We start from the raw sequence: 16,121 nt of genomic DNA on the forward strand, positions 1-16,121 counted from the left end.
ATTTTGTTATAACAAAAAAATGCTTCTCATGAAATGAAGTTGAATCTATTTTGTTACAAAAAAGGGTTTCAACTTAAAAGTTTAAACAACAAAAAGAACAATTTCTTTTAAGTAAATCATTTGAAAATACCTATTCATATTCAAGTCCCAATATTCTTAGATTGTAATGTAAGAACATTAGCATCTCTCCGGTTTCACCTTTCAATCGATTTCTTTTCGGTGAGTAAATATTTCCTCTAGCACTAAATAACCATTTAACATTGCAATAAAATTTCTTTCTTCTTTAAATATTCTCAACTTGTTCTTTAGAAATAATGATACTTCAGATATTAAGATTATAAATTATAATGATACTTTATTGTCTTCAAACAAAATTTTCACTTTTTATTATTACCTGGAACCAAAAATTAGGTTTCAAACATATGAAATCCAAAGAATCATTTTCAGAATCGGAGGTTGGATTAAAATTCTCCGATTCTGATTCTGATACCTGAAAACGTTCCGATACTCTCAATTCTTGATTCTGATTCTGAGTGCTCGTCCCATCACTATTGCCAACCCAGTGTGTGAATCAGAGGAGTTCCTCTCCTTGACCCAGCAACCAGCGAACAGTGGCAGATCATGATTGGACTCCTTGTGTCCTGGGAAAAATTAGTCCCCAGGAGGAGGGCCCACATCAGATCCCTCCAGTGCCAGCTGAAAACAACCTTGAGGAAGGAACAAGAACTCCCCAGTTGCAACCAATCGAGATGCCGGCTAGGGTGACAGAAAACCTGTGGTGGTGGAGAGATCTCAAGAACCACTTGATGGGGGAATCTTCCCAGCTGACCCCCACCAGTGCTGGTATTAAGAGTACAGGCAGTCCCCGGTTATCGGCGGGTTTCCGTTCCCGACAGTGTGACGACAACCGAAAATCACCGCTAACCGAAAATCAGCGATATAGCACTGGTCCCTGGTTAGCGGCGCCAATAACCGGTTAGTGGCACCGATAACCCTGTGATCAGTGCCGCCGATAACCAGTTATCACCGCTGATAACTGGTTATCAGTGATGAAAATCTGGTTATCGTCGTCGCTAGACAAGCGGCGTAAAACCGGATCGCCGGTAACCGAGGCTGCCGATAACCGGGGACGGCCTGTATCTTAGTTTAACCAGACCACTGAGCTGATTAACAGCTCTCCTAGGGCTGGCCCAAAGGATTAGATTTGTTTTACGTGGCTAAGAACCAATTGGTTACCTAGCAATAAACTACAGTTTATTGTGGAATCCGAACCACATTATGACGAAAAATGAATTTCTGTCACCGGAAATAAATTCCTCTTCATCGGTGCTGGTATTCTTAGATGCATCCTGAAGGAGAGACTTATCAACACACACACACACACACACACACACACACACACACACACACACACACACACACACACACACACACACACACCCCTTTTGGAGATGCAAGCAGTCTGTCTGGCACTTCAACACTTCCAGGAGAAACAGTGGAGATGTGCGAGTGGTCAGAGATCTGGGGACTGGTACTAAGAGCCAGGTACATCTTGGGCAAGAAAACATTGTGGCAGACCACTTGAGCACAGCAGACAAAGCAATAGGTACAGAATTGTCCCTTGAGCAGGGCATTGGAAACAAACTGCTGAGGCTGTGGGAGGGCCCAGCGTTGGACCTCTTCGCCACAGCAGGGAGCAACAAACTACCACTTTATTGTTTTCCAGTTGCCTGACCAAAGGGCTTCTCTGCTGGATGCCTTCCAGCACCCATGGGACAATATGGACATTTACACCTTCCTCCTGTTAAGCCAACTATGGAAGGTCATCAACAGACTTTTCGTGTCCCAAGGGTTAAGAATGACACTTGTAGCAACAAGATGCCCCTAGCAGAGTGGTATGCAGACCTACTCCACATGCTAGTGGATGTTCCAAAGGAAGCTCCCGCCACTCCCATGTTATTGTGGCAAGAACACAGCAGGTGGTACTACCAGGCGGTAACCTCACTCCCACCTCACAGTTGGAGACTGCCAAGCAGCTCCTCAGAAAGAAAGGTTCTTGGAGAGAGCTGCAAGTGCCATCTCTGACCCCCTCAGACCATCATCCATCAGAGCATACCAGGGAAAATGGAAGCTCTTCCAAAGGTCTTAATCCACTCAAGACAGCTGTAAAGGAAATGGCAGATTTTCTCATCTTCCTACATCAAGAGAAGGAAGGCCTTTTCCATGACACAATCAAGGGCTACAGAGCTGCCCTCACTCAAAGTGTTTAGACCTTGGAGCATAGACCCCTCAGCTTCTTGGGAACTGTCAGCCATGGTAAAACTTTTTGCAAAAGAAGTGTGTCCCACTTGAATTAAAGACCCCTTGCAGGGGGGCGGGGGCTGGCATTGGGGGGGACATAACCAAGGTCCTTGCCAGCCTGAGACAGTTTCCCTATGAACCCCTCAAGAAATCAACAGAACATGACCTGGCCTTCAAGATGGTGTTCCTGCTGGCCTTGGCCTCAACCAAGAGGGTGGGGGAACTTCATGCCCTCATACATTGTCTCCCACACCCAGTGGTTGTCATTGCTTGATCTAACATTTGTGCCAGAATTCATGGCAAAGACCCAGAACCTTTGGACCGTGGACCTGAAGTTTGAAGGTTTTTCTGTCCCCCTCTCAGAAGGACTTTGTAAGGTGGGGAATGGATGATATTGTAAGGTGGGGAATGGATGAAATTACTATTGTGCTAAGCTAGTTCCTTGAGAACCTATCAAGTGTACAATCCCCCACAGGCTAGCCTGTAGGAGATTCTTCATCAGTACGGTCCATGAGGAAAGGGAAATTTCAAAAAAATACCACCTTCTGGCTGAGGGCATCCCAGACTGGGTCAGAAGGCAACCCTTCCCCAGGCAGAATAAAGGCACTTGATATCAGGGGGATAGGATCCTCAGAAGTATTCAAGAACCACTTGGTCCTCCAGGGTCTGAGAGCAGGAGTCTGGAAGAGACAGTCTACCTTCATTTCCTTCTATCACAAGGCCTGGTGCACAAGTCCTTGGACACCTTCACCTTAGGTTCAGTAGTCACGGCCCAACGAATGATGTAGGAGCATTGAGCACTCGGGGAGCTCTGCTTAGGGATGAGAAGGAGGAACTCGTGATCATCACTTGGGACTGGTGAATACTTAGACAACATGTCCTCACATCCCACATGATGGTAACCTGAAATTCGGTAGAGTACAGGAGGAGATCCTCGACAGGGCAATAGCTGTGGCTTCCCTTGTGGGTCCCCTGTAGGGATGTGCCCACCTGATGACCCTACAAGAGATCGGCCTCCTGCCTCTGAGTAAGGCTCTATATATGAAAGCGTAGTTTTATATTTGTGTTGGAACAAATACTGTATGCCAAATTGTAAAGTAATTTGTATTTTTCGTAACATACAAACCTATGCTTACATATGTATACTTTTACCCTCCTCATACCACCCCACATAGTCCTGATCTCTCCCCGTCTATGGAATAGAGCATTGCTGTGCATGAGCTGTTGTATGCAATGGAAGGGTAAGGCCAACTCAGGTTGTCAGCGTTTGTAGGCCTGTCTGTTAATATTTTGTTTTTTGAGATGCTTCAGTGACAGCCGAAGCACATTAAGCGTGAGTACTCTGTAGCGGAGGTTCTTATGTTTGGAAAAATACAAATTACTTTAGAATTTGGTATTTTGGTATTAGAGCTGGGAAATGATTAATTAATTCCTCAATGATTCATTCAGTGCATAAATTTTTGTTGTACAGAATTACTATTAATATTAAGTAGTTTAACCCAGTCACTAAATTAACAATGTTAACTGAAATAGTGCTGACCAGAAGCCTTGTGTAGAAATCATCTCTTTTATGTATTATATATCTTTGTTGCTCCTGTATTAAAAACTTGTATTTTTTATTCTGAATCTTAGGAAGGCTTGAATGTCTTACTAGATCCTCTAGTCAGTACCAGGGATATCACACCTCTGCAGCATCAGCGAATAGTTAAAGCATTTCTATATCAGGTAAGTGTAGGAGGTGATCATTTAGAATGAATGTTTGAGAGTACTGTTTTAAATTTGTACTAGCATATCGGTCAGCATTAAGAGGCCATGTGGGTTATAGAAATATACAGAATTTTTGGAATTTCCGTATTTCAAAAGTTGAATACAGGTAGGCATCGAGTTACTACAGGGTTAGGTTCTTGCATGCCTATTGTAAGCTGAATTTTCACATAACTCAGTTTGCAGTTCAGTACTGTATTCAGGTACATACAGGCTACCCCATAGCCTAATTCCTTTTACCTACAACTTATCATGGTTTTATCACCATTAGTATATTTTTTGTACAGTACCTTTCCTATTAGTCTTGACAATACAGTCATACTTCGAACTTACACGAGGTTAGGTTCCAGAACCCCTCGCGCAGGGTGAATTTTCGCGTAAGTTTGGCATGGTCTCTAAAAATGCTAATAAATGCTTATTTCTAATGTTTAAACACTAAATATGACCCTAATCTTGCTCCCAAATTATTAAGTTAACTTTTAAATGGAATTAAAGTTACTGTAATTTCATTTAAAAGTTAGCTTAACCCTTAAACGCCTATTGGACGTATCATACGTCGACTAAAATTGTCTGTTGGGTGCCGAGTGGACGTACCATACATCGACTACAAAAAATTTCAACCTTCGGTCAACTTTGACTCGACCGAAATGGTCGAAAAACGCAATTGTAAGCTAAAACTCTTACATTCTAGTAATATTCAATCGTGTACCTTCATTTTGCAACAAATTGGAAGTCTCTAGCACAGTATTTCGATTTATGGTGAATTTTTGAAAAAAACTTTTTTCTTACGCATGGGCGGTAACTCAGCCGAAAATTTCAGAAATTCTTTCGTCATTTTGTCGTAATTTTTGCACTGTTCTATATTAGCCGTTACATAAAGTTTTATATATGAAAATGTGTGCAGTTTCATGTACAATACAGCAAAATACAACCCATGATTGTAGCTTTTATCAGTTTTGAAATATTTTCATATAAACCACGATAACTGCCAAAATTTCAACCTTCGGTCAACTTTGACTCGACCGAAATGGTCAAAAAACCCAATTTTAAGCTAAAACTCTTACGATTTAGTAATATTCAATCATTTACCTTCATTTTGCAACCAATTGGAAGTCTCTAGCACAATATTTCAATTTATGGTGAATTTTTGAAAAAAACTTTTTCCTTAAATCGTCCAGAGAAATTCTTTTCATCACGTTGTCGTAATGTTTGACTGTTTTATATTAGTCGTTACATAAAGTTTTATATATGGAAATGTGTGCAATTTCATGTAGAATACAACAGAAAATAACTCATGGTTGTAGCTTTTATCAGTTTTGAAATATTTTCATATAAATCACGATAACTGCCAAAATTTCAACCTTTGGTCAACTTTAACTCGACCGAAATGGTAAAAACGCAATTATAAGCTAAAACTCTTACATTCTAGTAATATTCAATCATGTACCTTCATTTTGCAACAAACTGGAAGTCTCTAGCACAATATTTCGATTTATGGTGAATTTCTGAAAAAAATTTTTTCCTTACGTCTGCGCTGCGATAACTTTCGGCGAACATCTCGGAAATTCTTTTGTCATGTTGTCGTAATGTTTGCATCGTTTTACATTAGTCGTTACATAAACTTTTATATATGAAAATGTGCGCAATTTCATGTAGAATACAGCAGAAAATAGCTCATGGTTGTAGCTTTTATCAGTTTTGAAATATTTTCACATAAATCACGATAACTGCCAAAATTTCAACCTTCGGTCAACTTTAGCTCGACCGAAATGGTAAAAAAACGCAATTGTAAGCTAAAACTCTTACAATCTAGTAATATTCAATCGTTTAACTTCATTTTGCAATAAATTGGAAGTCTCTAGCACAATATTTCGATTTATGGTGAATTTTTGAAAAAAACATTTTCATTACGTCTGCTCGGTAACTCGGCCGAACGTCTCAGAAATTCTTTCGTCTCGTTGTCGTAATATTTGCACCGCTTTATATTAGTTGTTACATAAAGTTTTATATATGAAAATGTGCGCAATTTCATGTACAATACAACAAAAAATAACTCATGGTTGTAGCTTTTATCAGTTTTGAAATATTTCCATATAAATCACGATAAATAGAAAAAATTTGACTCTCGGTCAACTTTAACTCGACCGAAATGGTCGAAAACTGCAATTGTAAGCTAAAACACTTACAGTCTAGTAATATTCAATCAATTAGCTTCATTTTTCAACAAATGCGGGAAGTCTCTAGCACAATATTTCGATTTATGGTGAATTTTTGAAAAAAACATTTTTTTACGTCCATGGCGTTACACGAATTCATGCATCATTTTGTGATAATATTTTCTCTGTGTTGCTTTGATCCTTTTAAAATTTGTTATATACCAAAATCATTGCAATTTAGTGTACAATACAACTAAAAATAATTAACTCATTAGCTTTAACCGTTTTGTGTACAGAGCGATTTGTATACAATTATATACAAGTTTTTTGCGCTGTCATATATTCCAATATTTATATATGATAATGATATTTTTTCATTTCTGATGGTTGCATACTAAACTTCAGGCAATGACAAAAAAATGAGCCAAAAATGAACTCTTAATCTTAAAAACTAAGCGTGCTGTGATTTTTTGAAAAAAACTTTTTTTCCGCTTCGCCGCTAACTCACCAAACGCCGCCAGCATACGGGAGACGTTTTTGTAAATAGGGCTTCGGCGTTATAGGGTTAATACATTGCCCTTAAAAAAGAGAAGTAAATGGTTTACATAAAAATTGAGAGTTGTAAGAGAATTTCTCTCTCTCTCTCTCCCCTTCCAACCGATCTATTTTTAGAATCATCTCAACCTCTTTTTAGCAACTTTTTTATTCTGCGTCTATTTCTCTTTGTTCTGAAATGCTTTTTCATGAACAATGTTTTATATTTTGACTAATACAATTTTAGTTATTATGTCTCTATGTTTTAGAACGTATTTGCAACACTAGTGCATTTAAACTTCGTAGACGATACAGGTCAAATTAGATCAATTTAAACTATCTACTGTACAGGTAAAGATGTACAGAGAATTAATAAGTTGTAAAAATGTGAGAGAGAGAGAGAGAGAGAGAGAGAGAGAGAGAGAGAGAGAGAATCGCCTGGTTCAAGGGTTGTCCTTACTTAAGAGAGTGAAATTATTTATCAGTTATTACGGAGACAGAGAATAGCACAAGAGAGAGAGAGAGAGAGAGAGAGATTGTCCGTACTTGAAATGTCAAGTTATATTATTTATGAATTACAGTATTACGGGGAAAGAGAGAGAGAGAGAGAGTTAGCTTAATACATTACCCTTAAAAAAGAAATAAATGGTTGACTTAAGAATATAGTTTGTGACTCTCTCCCCCATTCCACCAATCTATTTTTAGAAGTCTTCTCAACCCGTTTTTACAAACTTTTTTATTCTGTCACTTTCTCTTTGTTCTGAAATGCTCTATGTCACTATGTTTTAGAACTGCACATTTACAGTTTGTAAACGGTACAGGTAAAATTAGATCAATTCAAAATTATCTACTGTACAGTTAAAGACATACAGAGAAACAGTGCTGTAATACGTAGGTTGGCTAACTTCGAATGAGAGAGAGAGAGATAACAGTTGTCCTTACTTGAGAGAGTGAAATTTTTTATGAATTATTACGGACAGAGAGAGAGAGAGAATTACAAGAAAAATTTGACCACTGATTAGCAACACTCTCATTCTTGTCATGTTAAATGACATGTCTGACAGCTTTTGCCTTCCACCTTCTTACAAAAGATGAGGGAAGAATTTGTTTGTTCAAGATAATACAAATTTTGTATTACAGTTTTTTTATTATTATTATTATTATTATTATTATTATTATTATTATTATTATTATATTATTTAATTTTATTAATCTTATTAATATTTGAAAATTAGTACATATTATTACTTTAAAAGTTTATTTATCATACAAATAAACATACATTTTTACATATACCATAAAAATTCATCTCACTAAAAGAAAGAGAGAGAGAGAAAATTATTAATTTTAATAATATTTAATGTTATTTAATTTACACATAAAAGCTTGAAAACTTATAAATTACATAAAAAAAATTAAACAAACACTTTTTCTGGGTTTCTCAGTGTACGGAAATGTTCGCGTGTCTGTGAAAAACTCGTGTATGACCATTAGTTAGGTTCCAATAAAAAATTTGTGTGTCTGTGAATTCGTGCAACTCGAATCACGCAAGTTCGAGGTATTACTGTAAAGCATTACATTAACTTGATTTACAGTGGACCCCCTCCTATTCGTGGTTCTGGATTCTCACTGCCTCTTCATATGCACTCCCTTGTTACCTGAACATTAAGCAAACTGAATCTTTTGAACCTTTTGACCCATCAGTACTTGCTATGAATTCTTGTTCATATTCATCGCCTGCATGTTCCTTAAGGGTCTGAAACTGACTTTTAGCCTGTGCCTGGATAGTAATGAGACTTAATAGTGTTTGTTTTTTATCTGGTCTTCTGTCCACACCATTGATAACTGTTCTGTTTCATGTATTGACCTTTCCTTGGCTTCTTAATTAAAATAGAGTTCATTGAAACAAAACCTTTTAACAGCTACACATATGCATTCTTTATCCTTAAGAATTGGAGACTGTTGAATATGGAAGTTCTAGGTCACGTGCTATTGTCCTTGTTTTTTCCTCCTTCATACTGATTGATGACATTCACTTTTAATACCAGGTTAATATCCTTTCTCGCTTTTTTGGCTGGCTGAGTTGTTGATGATGAAAGTGCCCTTTTTGTTTGACGTACTGTGGCAAATTAGGAACTTTTTAAATAGTAAATGAAGCACATAGCATACGTCAGAGAACTTTGGTGTAAATATTTTAGATGGACGAATGTCAAATTGTTTCGCAATCCTTCCAATCTAGCCAAACATTCGTAAAGTTTTTAATTGTATGATCGTATACCGTGCTGGATATACATTTTTGATAGTTCGAGGCCTGCTTTACACACAACACAGGGACTGCTACTCATATGCAATGCCTGCTGCACAATATTTCATAAATGTTTATATTTGTTATTCTTTTCTTATATTTGTAATTTTTTTCGCTACTGTTGTAAAGACGGATTGTTGTAAGCTGCACCTGTCGTAAGTTGACACCTATCTGTACTGTAGTAGTAAAATCATGAATGGTCATTATGAATTGGTTTACTTTTTTTAAGTAGTGCATTCTCTGTGTATGTTGTGTATCATGTATTAAATTTTTACAATATGTGATGGTTATTATTATTAATAATTACAGTACAGACAGTGCCCGGTTATTGGCGGGGATTCCTTTCTAACGGCGTGACGATAACAGAAAATCGCAGATAACTGGATACCAGCACTGATGGCCGGATACTGGTAACAATAACCGGGGATTGGCACCTCTGTTAAGTGGGGATCAGTGCCAATAACTGAAGACCGGCGCATATCAGCGCCGAAAATCCAGTTATCGTTATCTCTAGATAAGTGCCTTAAAACCGTATCGGCGATAACCGGAGACTGCCTGTAGTCACATTTGTTGATACATGGAACAAACATGAGTCTTAACATTAGGATAAATCTTCTGGCACCAGCTGGAAACCAGTAAAAAACAAAAAAAATTGCATATGCAAGGAATTGGTGGCTTCTGGCATCTGTCATGAACGAGGTGGGTGACACCACCGACCCAAGCTTGATCTCGTGGTGCCTCAGTTATTCTTCTCCTGCCTTTGAGTGAGGATGACTTGTTCTTTCTCTCCTCCCTAAAGCTAGCCTTTTCTTGCCCATGTTTTTCTCTTCTGTGTTTTAGTGTACAGGGTTGTGTGTTTGTGAGAGTGTTGTGGGTATCACGGAATTCCAAACCCTTCTGCAAGCTCCAGTTCTGGCTCCCGCAAGACTCAGAGGAAATGTCCTGGTGTAGGAGGTTATCCGCGTTCATGTTTCCTAGCCTCCATGAGTACTGATCCTCATTCAACTTGCAGTAGGTGCAAAACAAATGTATGTAGTGAAGTTAATCCTTGTTCAGAATGTAATTCTTGGTCTCCTGAGCAATGGAAGAGGTTTGCTGAGAAGGGGCAGCATAAGAGTAAGTCGAAGGAGCCATCATTGGATGGTACCCCTTCTGCTTCATTGACATGCCAAACTCCTCTTGATTCTGCCTCTTCTTTGGCTTGATCTCTTCCAATTGCTTCATCTTCAATTGATGGTTGTTCCCCTTCCTTTTCTCTCATTGATTTGTCTCTGGAAGTTTTGGTCATCGGCTGCTATGACTACGGATTCTCTCATTCAAGCGGTGATGGAGTGACTTACCTCTTGTCATTGAAGAGAAGTGCAGCTGTGCTCGTAAGGAGAAGAGACATGGCTCTCCTTCTTCGTCTTCATCATCATCAGCATCTTCGCCATTGTCGTTGTCTGCTTCTGTACGCTCGCCCGTCAAGCGTTGGAGGATTAGGAACTTTGTTTCTAATCCTAGAGCCAAGAAAAGAGGGATCATTCCTTCTTCTTCTTCAAACCAAGACAATCACATCCTAGCATCGGACTATGGCCATTGCTATACCTCGGATGGTCATTGTTGTACGGCTACGACTATCATGGATGATCGTGTCTCTACCACTGTAGTCCCCGGGTCAGCATCAGCAAACGGCCGTTGCTCTCCCACAGATGTTCAGCATGAAAGGAAGTCGGGTATAGGGAAGGATTGTGATCTTATGGCCGTTGCTTACGGTTGTGATTCTTCTGCGACGGGCCATGTAGGGGTATTGTCAGGGGACGTGCGGACATCAATAGATACCTCTCGTCCATCGGCCACTAACCTGCAAGGACTACTCTTAAAAAGGAAGCTTTGTGAAGTGCCCCTGTCCCCAGTTCTTCTGTGAAGGTTCGGAGGAAGGACGACAAGGGTCCAATCAAGAAGTCTTGTGTACCATATTCTCCGGGTAACGTCTGTTCAGGTGGAGTTCCTGTCGGCGTTAGGGACTGTGATCAGCCGTTGTGCTCTCGCTCCAGGTTTCAGTCGCCCAGAGGTGCTTGTGATTCCTCTCTGGGGTTTCACAACTGAAGACATCTGGGTAGGCATGGCCGTGATTCTTCACCAGAACGTTCAAGACAATGTTCTCGTTCAAGATCTGGTAGCAGAAACCACGGCTCTCGTACGCCGTCCCAAGGCTGTGGGATGATTCATGCCCATCGTGCGAGAAAGGTTCTTCTGTTTCTAGAGTGAGTGTTCGAGGTCCTTCTCTACATTCACTTCAGGTGCTCATACTACACAGGAGGTGGAAGATTTAGAGAACCAGGAATTTATTTCTTCTTATGCTGAGGTCATTGATCTTGTTCTTTAGTTGAGTAATCTTTATAAGAGGACTGAAACTCCTTCTGCAATGGCTAATACAGGGACAGAAGCCCTTTTGAGTCCAAAAAAGGATTCAAAAACTTCCATTGAGTTGCCCTGCTCCAGCCGTGCAGACTCAGTCCTTCATCATGTGAACTCACTGATTACTGGTCAGGATAACTTTCTGTGGTCGAACAGATTGTTCAAGTTTCTCCCAGTTCCTCTTCCTTATCATAGAAGATATTACAGTATACCATTCCAGTGGTACTTCTACTAGGTAGACAGGTTAACCCGGATGTTGTCAGGTTGAAGCTGGGATTGACTTTGGATCAGGTGAGGATGGAGTGCCCTTCCCTTACATTTCACGAAGCCGTTGCTTTGGAGTCTACAGCTGCTTCTGTCTTCCAGGTGGCCTCTTGGCTCAACTTATGGTCGACAGCAGTGGCAAAAATTTCAAGAGACTCGGTGGATGATGTGACTTATATCAGATTGCTGCAGTCTGGTTCAAAGGCCATCTCATACCTGACACATCTGAGTGTCAATATATGGGCCAATATCCTACTGATGAGAAGAGATGCAGCCCTTGCCAGGATAGCTTGGTCTGTCAGTGTTGATTCTTTATTGTCATTAAGGAATGGTGTTATTTTGCAGTTGCAGTTGCTTCTCCCTAAGGATAGACTGGAGTCAGCTATTGATACACAGAGAACCAATACTAATGACAGATTGGTACAGCAAGCAGTAAGTAAATCTATGACTGCTTCACAGCCCAATGTTACAAGACAGGTTCAGCAACATCCTCCTAAAAATACGTTAAGGCCAGCACCTATAAATAAAGCTCCTCAACCTGCTTCATCAGTGAAGAAACCCCTCATCAATGGCCTTTTCAGAATTGTTCTCCAAGAGGGAGAGGCAATTGGGGCAGGGGCAGAGGTGGGAGATGTTTGAGTGGGCACCCCTCCCCACTTCTTGCCACCAGTGGGAGGATACCCAGCAAGCCATTGGGCTATGTGGCAGAGATTTGGGGCAGAGCCATGGGTAGTAGATGTTCTTCGGGTAGGATATCTACTCCCGTTCGACTTAACCCCCTCCAGTCTCAGATCACCCTCTCCTTCAACTGACCTACGATCAAGGATCTCAAAAACACCTAGACCTCCAAGAAGTGAAGAAGATGGTGGAGAAAGGAGTGATAGAGCAAGTAAAGCATCCTTCTCCAGGGTTCTATAGCTGAATCTTTCTGGTCCCCAAGGCTAATGGCGATTGGAGGACAGTCACAGAACTTTCAATGTTGAACCTTTTCATCAGGAAGCTGAGGTTCAGAATGGAAACTCCATGGACAGTCTTGGCAGCTGTCAGGGACAGCGACTATGTGCTGACAATAGACTTGAAGGACACATACTAACAGATTCCTGTTCATCCTTCCTCCCATAAGTTTCTTTGTTTCAGTCTTGAGAGCTGGTATTCCAGTTCAAGGTGCTGTGCTTCAGGTTGACCACAGTTCCTCAGGTGTTCACAAGAGTGTTCACACTGGTATTGACATGGGCTCATGCTCAGGGGATCAGACTTCTAAGATACCTTGACAAGTGGCTGGTCTTAGTGAGCTCCCGGGAAAAGTTGATTCAGGACAGGGAACGGCTTCTCCAATTTTGTCACAGCTTAGGCATTGTGGTAAAGTTGAAAAAGACAAATCTTATTCGTGGTCAAAGAATTCTATACCTGAGAATGGTCGTAGACACAGCAGTGTCGAGTCTTTCCATTGGAACAGAGTATCAAGAAGTTCAGGGCAATAGCTTGTTCCTTTCTGTCTGAAAGGACACAACCAGCTTGTCAGTGGCAGGTTATTCTAGGCCTATTAACTTCTTTGGAGAAGTTGGTTCCACATGGCCTTCTACATCTTCGGTCCTTACAGTGGAGACTAAAGGAATACTGGTTTCCAGCAAGAGATTCCCCTCACATGTAGGTCCCTCTGTCGAGAAAAGTGAGAAAAGACCTAACTGTGGTGGTTGGACGACAAGAATCTAGCAACGGGATATCCTCTTCATTCACCCCCTCTGGAACTGCTGCTGTTCTTGGACGCATCTTCCGAAGGTTGGGGGCCTCATCTGGAAGACCTCCTAACTTCTGGACTGTGGAGTCCTCAAGACAGTTGACTTCAAATCAGTGTGCTGGAGCTGAAAGCAGCCTTCCTAGCACTTCAGCAGTTTCAAAAGAGGGTGATGGGACACACTATTGTTTTGATGTCAGACAACACTACAGTGGTAGCTTATGTGAGCAAACGGGAAGTTAGTGTCTCACCAGCTTCACCTGATAACAGTCCAATTACATCAGTGGGCCATAGACAATTCAGTCAGCAGAGACAGATTCTGGGAATAGAGTGGTCTCTGCATCAGGGGATTGCAGACAGGCTATTTCACTTGTGGGGGAAGCCAGTGATAGACCTCTTTACCACAAGGCTCAGCAGAAAGTTAGAGGTCTACTGTTCAGTAGTTCCAGACTTGTTTCCCTGAGACAACCTGGACTTAAATGCCTTCCCTCGGTTTTGCCTTATCCACCAGGTCCTGAACAGAGTTATGAGGTCCCAGAATCTCAAGATGACTCTAGTACCTCATTTATGGCCACAAGCAGAATGTTTTCCAGATCTGCTGTCACTGCTAACAGCGATTCCAAGAGAGAGATACCCCCTTAGCACAATCTACTTTGCCAACCTCATGTAGAGAGTTACCATCAGTCAATAGGTTCCCTATCTCTTCACGGATGGAGACTATCAAGTACCTCCTGCAAGTGAGAGGCTTTTCTCGAAGAGCAGCGACTTGAATGTCGGGATACCTCAGGAAGTCTATTTCATCTGTGTACCAGGGGAAGTGGATTGTCTACTGTGATTGGTGTCGTCAACGGGGTTACTCTCTACTCGGAACCTATGTTCATCAGGTAGCTGATTTTCCAATCTTTCTGAGATCAGGAAGCATCTTTCTGTTTCTGCCACAAAGGGCTACAGGGTTGCTTTGGCTTTGGTTCTTTGTATGAAGAATGTGGACATATTTACATCTTGGGAGATATCTAGGCTGATCAAAAGTTTTGAGCAGTCATGTTCCCCTAGAGAACTCAAACCTCATGCTTGTGATCCAACTCTGGTGCTGAGTAGCCTCACCCGAGCTCCTTACAAGCCTTTATGTCAGGCTTCGAATAGACACTTGACCCATAAGACGTCTTCCTGCTAGCCTTGGCTTCATCGAAAAGGGTGGGTGAACTTCCTGGTCTGTCATATGATGTTAAACGTTAAATGCACCAGGGTTTGGGGGCCAATAGCATTCAAATTTGTTCTGGAATTCGTGGCCAAGACTCAAAATCCTGCAATTCAAGATGACAGGTTTGCCTCCTTTTCTATCCCCTCTTTGGGTGATTATATTGACAACGATCCAGACGAATTGTTTCTTTGCCCCTTAGATCACTGCGTGCTTATGTGAAAAGGACTCAGCACCTCAGACCTGGGTGTTGAAGGCTTTTTGTTAGCACAGGCCTGGTCAAGAAAGGGGTGTCCAAGAATACAGTCTCATTCTGGCTGCGAGAAGTGATAAGAATGCATACTCCTCATCATCAGTGTCTACTGACAATACTGTGCATGCAAGAGCACATGACATTAGAGGGTAGGGTTCCTCCTTGGCATTCAAGAAGAATGTATCTGTCCATAGAGTTTTGAATGCTGGTTCATGGCTTTGTCAAACCACTTTCACTTCTTCTACCTGAGGGACGATGCACACAGGTCCTTGGACACTTCTTCCTTGGGTCCAGTGGTGGCTGCTCAACAAGTTGTGTAGCTCATCCAGTGCCCTTAGCGGGACAGTTTGTATCTTGCCTAAGATGTTGGTATGAAAGTTAAATGAATGAGATGACTGGTCTCTTTTCTTTCCTCTTTCTTCCTTCTTTTCTACCTATGGGTGGTATGAAAGTGCTGTCATAAGCTGGAACTTGCTGGATACAGGTGAGTGAAGCAGTCATGCTGTGAGAGTTCTTGCTATTAATATAAGGATATCTTTCAGTAGCAAACCCTTTCTCTCCCCAGCAAGGAGAAAGAGAGAGTGTGTAATGATAAACCCATATAGGTGGCTACATTGGTTTGTTATTGGAACAGATAGCTCTTCATCTTCTGCATATGCAATGAATTTAGGCATTGTACTAAACCAGGTAGTCTGAGCCTAAGATACACACATATCTATAGGTTCAGAGGCTTAGGTCTTCTTCCTTAGAATACTCTTATCTAGGAAGATTGACCAGGTGTGTCGAACCTCCAGTCGGTTCAGGATTACTTAACTCCCACCAAGAGTGAGTTTATCCTAATGTTAAGGCCTAGGTTTGTTCCATGTATGAACAAATGACAAATTTTTAATTAATTTGTATTTTTCATAATTAGCAAACCTGCGGTCTTAACATTTAACGCCCACCTCTAGCCACCCCCCCTGTCAGTTTACCTTGGGTTGGAAGAATAACTGAGGTGTCACGAGATCAAGCTTGGGTTGGTGGTGTCACCCACCTCGTTCATGACAGATGCCAGAAGCCACCAATTCCTTACATGTACAATTACAGTATATATATATGTATTTTTTTTTTTTTTTATTTTACCAGTTTCCAACTGGTGCCAGAAGATTTATCCTGATGTTAAGACCTCAGGTTTGTTAGTTATGAAAAATACAAATTAATAAAAAATTTGT

At 40.9% G+C, this 16,121-nt stretch overlaps 1 protein-coding gene across 6 annotated transcripts in view; it reads left to right on the forward strand.

The window, feature by feature from the left end:
- The window catches only part of LOC136851273 (protein ELYS-like), a 245,563-nt gene that overhangs the window by 118,976 nt on the left and 110,466 nt on the right, over window positions 1–16,121 (forward strand). For all 6 annotated transcript variants that reach the window (XM_067125251.1, XM_067125252.1, XM_067125255.1 and 3 more), the window contains exon 17: window positions 3,934–4,026. In XM_067125251.1, coding sequence (XP_066981352.1) covers window positions 3,934–4,026 — 93 coding nt within the window. The remainder of the gene's footprint in view (window positions 1–3,933; window positions 4,027–16,121) is intronic.

This window comes from Macrobrachium rosenbergii, chromosome 23 (genome assembly GCF_040412425.1).
Source record: "Macrobrachium rosenbergii isolate ZJJX-2024 chromosome 23, ASM4041242v1, whole genome shotgun sequence".
NCBI classification, from domain to species: Eukaryota; Metazoa; Arthropoda; class Malacostraca; order Decapoda; family Palaemonidae; genus Macrobrachium; species Macrobrachium rosenbergii.